Source organism: Equus quagga, chromosome 21 (assembly GCF_021613505.1).
Source record: "Equus quagga isolate Etosha38 chromosome 21, UCLA_HA_Equagga_1.0, whole genome shotgun sequence".
In the NCBI taxonomy this organism is placed as follows: Eukaryota; Metazoa; Chordata; class Mammalia; order Perissodactyla; family Equidae; genus Equus; species Equus quagga.
Window position 1 is genome coordinate 28338460 of NC_060287.1, and position 10527 is coordinate 28348986.

The 10527-nt window shown below is 50.9% G+C and overlaps 1 protein-coding gene across 2 annotated transcripts in view; it reads left to right on the forward strand.

The window, feature by feature from the left end:
- LOC124231254 (hormonally up-regulated neu tumor-associated kinase-like) overlaps positions 1-9779 on the forward strand; it is a 103233-nt gene extending 93454 nt beyond the window's left edge. Inside the window, exons 10-11 of one of the 2 annotated variants that reach the window (XM_046647937.1) lie at positions 2627-2807; positions 5834-9779. In XM_046647937.1, the coding sequence (XP_046503893.1) occupies positions 2627-2807; positions 5834-6492 (840 nt within the window). In that variant the 3' untranslated portion in view covers positions 6493-9779. The remainder of the gene's footprint in view (positions 1-2626; positions 2808-5833) is intronic. The other variant, XM_046647938.1, reaches the window with a different exon arrangement.
- The last annotated feature ends 748 nt before the right edge of the window (positions 9780-10527 follow it).

Consider the following 10527-nt stretch of genomic DNA (forward strand, 5'->3'; position numbering starts at 1 on the left):
GGGGGGGGGGGGGGGGGGGGGGGGGGGGGGGGGGGGGGGAGTTGGAGGAAACACCAGGGTGCAGGATCCTTGGATTAAGTTCAACAGGGTGGCCCTAGCAGGGTGGCCCAGGATTTCAGTCCTCAGTCCATTTCCCCTTTCTGCTGCCCCTGGAGCTGGCTTTGTGCTTATTGGCAAATATCCCTTTGTTGATTACAGGCGAGATTTCTGGAGCCAAACTTGGTCTCTTTCTACAGAAAACTCTCATGCCTTGTACACCCTAATGATCTCTCTCTCTGGGTGGTGATATTGGCCCCAGACATTTTGCATCTGGATTCCTTAGCTTTGGGGAACCCAGGGAGAGTTGAGGAGGAGCTGAGATGAACCCATGAGGCTGCCAGCAGCTCTCTAAGCATAGGGATCATGGAGTACTGTAAAGGCAGGGGTGCTCATCACTCTAAAACGTAGTCCTCAAAACAAGGGGACCGCAGTTTTGTCTTTCCTTCTGAATACTGTTGCACAGTGGATCACAGAAGTGCGCTTGATTTCTTTTTTCCTGTTAAGGTGTTAACGGGTAGAATAGGTGATGTTTGTCATAGAAATAGAGGTAGAACGGAGCAAAAGGAGGGGATTCTGCTGGACTTTTCAGACAGGCCCATGGCATCCCCTTTGATGCTCGGGGCGAGGTGGAGTGACAGCTCACTCTCCTTGGCCTTTGAGAAGGCGGACTGCTGGTGTTTCCCAGAAACGGAGAGGAAAGCGGAGGAGAACTGTGATTGGCCCTGACCAAGACGACCTGGGGCAGCTGGCCCTTCCCTTCTGGGGCATCCTGTTAATGACATGGAGCACACAGTCTCCTCCGTGCCATCCCACATACCGACCTGGAGCCCTAGGACCACATTACGGCGTGGTCCCTGCCCCTGGGCAGCCGCTGTCTACCCAGCCTTTCTCTCTGTTGCTGGAATCGCCTGGCCCTGCCCCAGGCTTCCAGAAGACAGTGTCAAGTCAAGGGTTAAGAACACCCACTTTCAGGGCTATGAAAATCTGACTTTTCCTCTGGCTCCTGGGTGAATTACTTAACCACTTCAGGCGCTTCCCCTGTCTGTAAGGGGGCTAACAGGATTTGCCTCATCATGGGTCATGATGCAGCGCCTGGTACCCCGAGGGTCCTCAGGAAAGGCTGGTGGGGGCTGTTCCGATGCTGGGGAAGGACTCTATGGGACCTTCGCCTCTCCTTTCTTCCAGCCTCACCCCTCCATTGGGGACAAGCCACCTCAGCCAAGGCTTCGACCCCCAGGGAGCTATTGCCCTCACAGTGATACTCAGTGCTTGGTTCAGCAATCCCACTTTCCCATTTCTTCCCTGCTGTTCTTTTCCATTCAAAACTGGGCATAATGGGGCCCGCCCCATGGTGCAGTGGTTAAGCTCGTTTGCTCTGCTTTGGTGGCCCAGGTTTGCAGGTTCGGATCCCAGGCGTAGACCTACGCCACTCATGGCCCCACATACAAAATAGAGGAAGATTGGCACAGATGTTAGCTCAGGGCGAATCTTCCTCAGCAAAAAAAAAAAAAAAAGAAAGAAAGAACGAAAGAAAGAAACCTGGCCATAATGAACCTCAATCTGTAAAGGCTTTGAAAATCCCCCTTGGAAAGGGCGATAGAAATGCACGGGGATGTTTTCTTGAGAAGATTCTCAACAACATCAATGAAAAATAGATGAGCTCTCTTGAATTGCAAATGCTCTTAAAGTTTAAAAAAATTAAAAATGTGAAAATCTGTCTTTTTTCGCTCACTCGTGGTGAGGTCAGTAAACATAAAACACAGTCTTTAGGGCCAGAAAACAACTTAGTGGCACCACCCTTCCCAGAAGCTTGAACTCAATTAATTTTAATTCAGTTCCGTTGCCACTGGCTTTTTTTTTTTTTTTAACATTTCAATAACTATTTATTAAGCTTTCTCTAAGTGCCTGGCTTTATGCCAGAGGCTGTGGGGTTGAAGATATATAGAATAGTCAAATTCACTCCCATCAGAGGGATTATAAGCAAGTTCAATAAAGGCAAGATTTATAGCAAAAACAGCTAAATAGTGCCACTTTTAAGTACATAAGTAAGTGCTCACATGGCCAGAGAGTAGGAAAGGGCCAAAACTCACCCAGGTGGCTCAGGGCTGCATGGGTTTGCTGTCCACCACCTCGGCTTGACCGAACACAAGACCCGATGGTAGGATGCAAGCTGTTATGTTTCCTTTGCCAAGATGCCTTTGCAAAGCCACCACTGTGGGTAGAATCTTAGGGCCCCACTTTAAATGAGATGGCAGATTTCCAGAAGTCCTCATCTGCTCTGCCTTAGTTCATTCAGCTTGTTCTAGAATGGGTGACCTCCTAGGCATGACCTTGCCCTTGCTGGAACACCTCAGAACAGCACTGTGCAGGGAGCCGGGGGCAACTGCAGCTTGCGTGTGGTCCAGGGAGAGGAGGTGGGTTCTTCGGAGCATCGCTGGGCCTCCGCGCTGGTTGTTGCGCACACAGCTGAGAGCCGGGTGTTGAAAGGCTGGGGTTTCTCGAATCTTCCTGGATAACTCTTCAAAGAGAAATCACCTTGTATGTTCTTTTGTGCATCTGAGTACATATGTTTGCTTCTGATTTGAAGGATAAAAAGCCCAAAGAACAAGAAAAAAGAGGGGATTTTCTTCATCGGCCATTTTCCAAGAAGATGGACAAGAACCTGCCCTCACACAAACAGCCCTCGGCCTCGCTCATCACGCAGATTCAGAACACCAAGGCCCTGCTGAAGGACCGGAAGGCCCCCAAGTCTGGCTTCCCTGACAAAGGTGGGTCAGCTTGGGGCACTCTCTAGGCCACTCGTGTTGAGCCTCGTGGCCCCTGTGTACCCCTCACGGGTGGCTGCGTGTGCTCCTGGGATAGACACGATTATTGTGCCCATGGGAAAGCAGAGTTAACACACCTGAGGCAACCAGGAAGCATCAGGGTCCAGACTGCGTGGTACTGGCCACTTGTGTGGGTGGGATTTGTGAAAGCAGGGATAGGATGCATGGTACCGTGGGCACAGAGACGGGGTGCATGGTATTATTGAACCAGGGATGGGTGTACAGCATGGCAGAGATGGGGTGTGGGAGTGGTGATCGGGGACACAGTGTGTGCGAGCCTTCAGTAGAATAGAGGACCCTGAGAGGCAGTGAAGTGATAGCTACAGTCTGGGCTCTGGGCTGGGGGAGGGAGCTCCAACCCCAGCTCTGTGGCTTGTGGCCCAAATTCCTTACCCTCAGAGGATCTTAATTGGTTCCCTTCCTTATGAAAGGAAACCTACATGCCAGAGCTATAGAGTGGATTAAATGAGATACACAGGTGGGCTTCTCCACCTGGTTCGGAGTCCAGCACATCAGGTAACTGATAAACATGAGTCTCCCTCCTCTGGGACGAGCATTGAGGGATGTGGAAAGGAAGCACCACACAGACTTAACACACACTGAGAAACGGGCAAGGGGGTGCAGGGAGCAGGGGCATGTCCTGAGACAGAACCATGGGGTGGAGGACAGGGCCTTATTACTGAAAGGGCATGGGAGAGATGGTGCAGGCCCATCTTCAATCCCTTTGTTTTAAATATGAAGAGACTGAGGGTCAGAGAGGACCAGGGCTGTCTGAGTGGTTCCCTGGGGAAGCAGGAAAGCGTTGGGAGATTCCAACAGCAGCAAACAGCACAGGTCTTACCCTAAGAGAGGCCTGGTTCTCACCCCAAGAAGAGCAATTCCATTTGCCTCAGTTTCATTCTCAGGTTTCAGGCAGGCAGGGGTCTCCCCACTTGTCCCTCTTTAGCGGATTCTCCTTTCTGGCTTCTAACCAGCAGCAAATTCAGGCCCTTGATGGTGGTGTCCTGTGATCTCCCTACGGAAGTCTAGGCCAGTGCTGCATAATTTGGGATAACTTTGCCAGCCAAGAGGTGCATCCATTCCATGGTGCTTCCCCTGGGAACTTTCCTGGTCCAACTGTCACTGGGTTTGTTTCTTTGCTTTTTTCCTTCATCCTGGGATTTAGGAAATCCCATCCTCAGAGCGTGTTAGCTTAGAAGCAGCCAGGAGGCAGTATGATTGCTAATACGGAGCGCTCACTGTGTGGCAGCCTCTGTTTCAGGCTCCTGACTCCAACCAGTGAGATTATTCTTCCCCCATTTCTAGAAATGAGGAAATAGGCACGGAGGGCTGTCCAAAGCCACAGAGCTGGTATGCAGCGGGTCCAGATTTCCAACCGGGCGGCCCGGCTCCGGAGCTTTTTCTCCTGACCAGCATCACTTGCTGCCTCCTGATAAGGGTGGGATGAAGAGGGGCCGGCGGACGTGCTCCCAGGGCCGGCCGGTGACCATGCCCTTTCTCCGGGGGGGGTGATGCAGTGTCCCTGTCTGTGTGCTGGGAGCTGACCCTGAGGTGGAGATCCGCAGGGTGTGTGTGGGTTGCAGGGTGTGTGTGGGTTGCGTCCTCTCGAATCTACACCTGTGGGGAAGGGAAGGAAGCAGGGCTGGGCAGAGGGAGAAGTTGGGCTACCAGTGGGGGCCACACAGCCATCCCGGGGAGGGGAGGGGACGCTCAGGTGCAGCCGGGACACCGGAGAGGAGACGTGAGCCGGTAATGAAATTCTACTTCTCTCTGCTGGTGAGTCTCAGGCATCTGTGCCAGCCTGAGCAGGAGACTTATTTAGGGATCTGTGTATTTATTTATGTAAGGTGAAGAGGATTCCCAGTGCCCCTTGGCTGCTCCCACAATCACTCCCCGTGGGCAGCAGCTTGTTCTTGCAGCCGGGCCTCGACGGGGGCCTGTAAAAGGTGATGGTGGAAAAGGGAGCTCAGAGAGCCCGGTCCACAGGAACTTGGCTTTGTTTCCCTCGGCTCCAAATTTGTGGGGGTTTTTCCCTTTCATTTCTGGCACAATCTGCAAACCTGGATTCCAGACTCTGCCAACTTGAGATAGAAACCGTGGGGATTGGCTCGTGGCTTCAAATATATAGATGAAGAGTGCTTCACTGCTGTTCAGAATTGCATGAGGCTCTGGTGGGATTGAGTCATGAGGGAGCCCTAAAAAGGAAAGAAATTCTGGCACACGCTACAACACGGATGAACCTCAAGGGCTATGCCAAGTGACACAAGCCAGTCACAAAAGGACAAACACCGTAGATTCTGCTTATATGAGGTCCCCAGCATAGTCAAATTCACAGACAGAAAGTGGAACGGTGGCTGCCAGGGCCCGGGCGGTGGGGGAATGGGGAGTTGCTGTTGAGTGAGTTCAGAGTTTTAGATTTGTAAGAAGAGTTCTATTTCACAACAATGTGAATGCACTTAACACGACTGATCTGGACGCTTAAAAATGGTTAAGATGATAAATTTTCATTACGTATTTTTTAACCACAATTCAAAAAAGAAAAAAATTCATGAGGGAAGTGCTCCTTCCCATTCTCAGGTCCTCAGCAAGCTGGGCTCGGTGTGATTCTAGTTTTGTGCTTGCTCTGTTGAACCACGTACCTTTTTTGTTCCAAAGCCTCTTTGGCAGGGTCCAGAATTTTAAGCCACCAAAAGGAGAGCAGATGTTAAGCTGGTGCCATGAGGCAGATCAGAGCTCAGGAGGCCTCCTGTCACCAGCCTTCAGCCTTCTGTCCCCCCCATTCTAGAAAGACCGTCTGGTCCCCTGTGGGGAGAGTCGGATGCTGAGGCCGTTTGCCTCTTGATTCTTTCTGACCTCCCTAGGTAATGCACTGTCTCGGTCCAGCTGGAGGTCAGAGCAGGCGGGAGAAGGGCCGCTTGCACTATTCACGTGGCTGTCTTCATCATTTCGTTTGCTTTCTTGGGATGCAGATTCCTTCGGCTGCCGCAATATTTTCCGAAAAACCTCAGATTCCAATTGTGTGGCTTCTTCTTCCATGGAGTTCATCCCCGTCCCACCTCCCAGGACCCCCAGGATTGTCAAGAAACCGGAGCTCCCTCAGCCGGGGCCTGGGAGCACCGGAATCGCCCCCAAGGAAGACCCCCTGTTGCTGGAGATGGTGCGCTCCTTCGAATCCGTCGATCGCGATGACCAAATAGAACTGCTGTCCCCATCCCATCACTACAGGATTCTCAGCTCCCCGGGGGGCGTGGCTCGCGGGCATCCCAGTGAGCGGACGCTCTCCCCAGTTCTGCTGCCCGGGAGCTCGTCGCCTCTGCAAACTCCCTTGCATCCCACCCTGGTCTCCTTTGCTCACGAAGATAAGAACAGCCCCCCCAAAGAGGAAGGCGTGTGTTCCCCACCTCCGGTTCCCAGCAACGGCACCACGCAGCCGCTGGGGAGCCCGAACTGTGTGAAAAGCCGAGGCCGGTTCCCCATGATGGGCATCGGACAGATGTTGAGGAAGCGGCATCAGAGCCTGCAGCCCTCTGCAGACAGGCCCCTGGAGGCCAGCATGCCCCCACTGCAGCCCATGGCCCCTGTGAGCCTCTCTTTCGACCTGGCCGATGGGGTCAAAGGCCAGTGTTAACCTGGGCCCGTGGCAGGATTCTGGGTTTTTCTAAGGGAAGCAATGGAACAGAGCTCCACACATCTGTCAGGGTGTGAAGATTCCGTGGCCTCATCTACTCCTGCCACACAAGGTCCCAACTGTGGAACAGCTGAAATCCACAAACCCAAAGCCTGTACAACACAGTCCTCCGCAGGGACCGCCAGAGATGCTGGAATCCACTAGAAGGGCTGGCTGCGGGTGCAGCCAGTTCCAAGCATTCATGTCATTCTTCCTTCCACCTACTCACCCGCTCTCCGCCCACCTCCCTCAGCTGGGCTTGGGGTAAAAACCATGCATCGGCCTCTGGGCTACCCAGATTACAGACTGTGACACGATCTTTCTTCACTTTGTGCTCTGTGTGTGCCTCTCAGTGGATTGTTCTCTTTTCAGCAGTCGGCCACGGTCACATGGGGACTGACTGAGGCATCACACAGCAGCTCATCTGGGCCACGGTTTCTCTTCCTTTCATAGCAGTGAATCCCCACAGGCTGGCAGGAGCTGGCCATCCAGGGAGGAGGGCCAGGTGCCCAAAACCTCAGAGGAAGATGGGCTGGAACATTCGCCACCATCGCTGAAAGGGGAAGCTGGGCAAGGACTGATCCAAACAGTAGGGACCCGAAGGAAAGGAAAAGACCGAAGGGGACACTCAGTTGCCAAGCAAGGTTTTGACAGATTTTTTTTCTTTATTGGCTAAAACTTGCTAACGGTCGAATTATCTTCTCCAAAGATGATTTCTCTTTATGTGATGTTGTTAAATCGAAGTAACGTAATTTTTAAAAACCTAGATAGAGAGACAAGACGTGATTTCACCAAACTGATGTTTTCCCGTGAGGCTAAGCGTGAGAGCATAAGAGCTCACCAGGGATGTTTTCAGTGGCTGGTGAACCACGGGAGCCTGCTGGAGGGGCGTGGTCACAGCCGGCCCTGTGCTCTTCCCATTGCATCCACAGAGCCCCGATCCTTCTGGAAGGCGTGGAACATCATTACAGTTGGTTATTTAGAAAGAAGGAAGATGGTTATGGTTGAATTTGCATGACAAGAAGACACCGTTACCTCTGTGCAATACAGTTTTCAAGCTGCCAAGAGAGTAAGTGAGGTTTAGAGAGCTCAGCTAGTTTGCTGTGAGCTGGGAGCAGGCTTGCCTGGCCTGGCAGGAGTCAAGTTCATAACACAACGCATGTCTTCTTGGAGGAAAGCAGTGTTTCTCAAATAGGCTTTTGAATTCGTGTTCTGTTTTCACACCTTTTGTCAAGGATTGAACCAAAGATGCGTCTCCGGTTCTGTGTCCATGCCGTCCATGTGTGCGTGTTTTGTGGACCCCAGTGTTGTCTGACCGTGTTGAGCTGGAGCCTGCCGGGGGCTGTCTCCACGTGGGGCCTGGGCCCTGGCACTTGGCAGGGACCACTCGGCCGTGAGCAGAATTGGGGAAGGAAGAAGAATTAGCACAGGTTGGATAGCAGTTAGCTCAGGAGACAAGTTACACCACAGCCTGGCGTCTTCAACTGTTGACAAGTGCAGGCGTGACCAGAAACCACTGCTGTGGCCACCCTAGGGCTCGTCCTCTCAGTCCCAGTGGTTCCAAAACAGGTCACTGCCCTTGAGGATTGCAAAGCCTGCCTTCACGTCCATTGGCAGCCAGCCTGTGCCAGAGAGTGAAGTGGTTCTTCATCTTTTCTCATTTCCCAGTGGTGATTTCCTTCGGCCCCACACGTCTCCTACTCAGCGAGGAGAGAGCAGGTATTTGGCTGGCCCCAGAAGCCACTGCGGGTGGTGCCCAGTCCTGGCTGACCTTGACAGGACCTGGAGTGGCTGCTTCCCCCTTGATGAGATCGCCCAGCCCTAGGGCTTGTGATGAGGAGGTCAGACTCCCAGCTGTTGTGTTATTCCTTTGTAGGGCTCCAGACTGGGTTCTGGAACTTTCCATTGAAAATAGAGCTTTTTAAGCAGAGAGAAGAAAAGAAGCTTTTCCACACGAGACTCTCTCCATTTGATGTGAATTGTTTGATTTTCGATGGGTGAAGAAACCTTTTTGATGGTTTCGAGCTGCGAGTGTCCCGCTTTGCAGGTTTGCGGGCTGTGTTCCTGTGCCTTGTGAACTGCCTCTAGTCCTTGATGTCTTTTTCTTGTATCTTACCTTCCTTGACAACGTGAGTGTTTCTGTGTCGCTGTTAGATGGTCGGAACCTGTTTCCCGTTCCTCACTTGCTTCAAGAACAGCTGCAGACTATCATCCAGCTAACTGACCGTGTCGCCGTTGGTAACTTGAACTGTGACCTCAGGTTTATTCCGAACCCAGTGAGAGGTGAGGGGGAGTGGGGAAGAGGGGTGAGCTGTATTTTTGTGTGTGTGAGCACCTGACAAATCTATGAAATCGAGTGAAAGAAGAAATGTTAAATTCTTTATTATTTTATTATATTTATATGGAAAACTTGAGTATTCTTTGGTAAGTACAAAGCGTGTTAGCTCTTTGACCCATGACTGTCTCTCATTAGTCTGAGCCTGTGTTCTCAGTCAGCCTGTAGTTACCCATGGAAATGACTGAACTCTCATTGTGTGAAGTCTAGAAGGAAGTCAAATTTAATTGTGCGGTTTGGTCATAAGTAAGGACTGTATTTATGTCACCATTATTAAATATATGTACTTTTATAATGACTGTGAAATATACTTTTCCCTCACTATGACTGCTTCCTTTCTATGCTGATAAATCCTAAAGGCTTGAGCGTGTTGCAAATAGTCGTAACCATTGTCTATGTAAAGTTCTTGGCCCAGCAACTGACCGGATACAAGGGGGAATCCAGCTGTGGGGCATTCGAGGGCATTTTCTGCTTCAGGATCGCTGCTTCATTTCACTTGCAACAGGTCTGCCTACAAAAGTCTTTTTGACTGACATACGGCGGTTCAAGACGAATCAGCACTTTTCTTTTTTGGGGGAATTTGGATTTCCCATGGAGACTCTGAAAATGGTGCGTGAAGAATGACATCTGTAAACACTCCCTCTAGATTTTGTCCTTGCTTTAGGCCTTGGTGAGGGATGCGGAAGAGGGGTGATGGGCTGCTTGGAAGAGGGTGTCTAGATTGGCTGTTTAGATCGTCCCAGTTCCCATTTCATTCCTAAGTGTTCACATAAAGGTTATCACATATACCACCTTGCCTAACCCCTTGTGTCCCCTGTACTCTGTGGCTCAGAGGGTGGCAGGGTAGAAAGTGGAGAGACTCATTGTTTCATGATCTGAAGTTCTCTCTGAAGTTTGATGGGGTCGGGGTGGGGGTAAGAACGAGTATCTAGTTTTGATGATGATATTTTCTTTTAGGAATCACAACGTTTTAGAACAATAAGGCACCTGAGATAGCCTGGTTCACCCCAAGACTTTTTGAAAAAGAGAATGCTGGGGCCCCAGATGGTTTGAGTGCACTCCCCCATGTTCTTGAGTGAGAGTGGGTTTGGGTGGAGGGCTCCTCCTTCAAAGGACAGGGAGAAATCAGAGTGTGGCCGCCGTGGACAGAGGGGAAGGTCAACAGCGATCAAGCTGTCATAGCAGGTATCTGAGGTCCCTCCATGGACCAGATCGTTCAGTCATTTTCAAAATTGTGCAGCTTCTTGCAATTCTGAGCATCATGCTGTTCCCGCCATCCACCATCCACTCTCAGAGCTGGAGAAAGACTTGCTCAGCAGATCTCCCAAGTAAGCAGCAACCCCTGGTTAGCCTTGTTATCTACTTTAGCTATCAAAAGGCTTTGGGTTTTACTAGATTAAATCAATAAAACATTTTCTATATAGCCATGTCATAAAGGGAGACAAATTCAGAAAGAATGCAAGACTGATGTTTTTAGGGGGTCTTGAAGCCTCTTGGTTATTGCATTTGTCTTTTTTTTTTGTGCAACCCTCCATGTGTTACGGGCACAGTAAGAATAATTCAAAGCAGCCCTGGGAGCTGGTTCAATTTAATGTCATCACTTTTCAATGAAAGGAGCGTATTTCCTGAGTAGTAAATGAGTGTATTATTTGTGGCAGCTT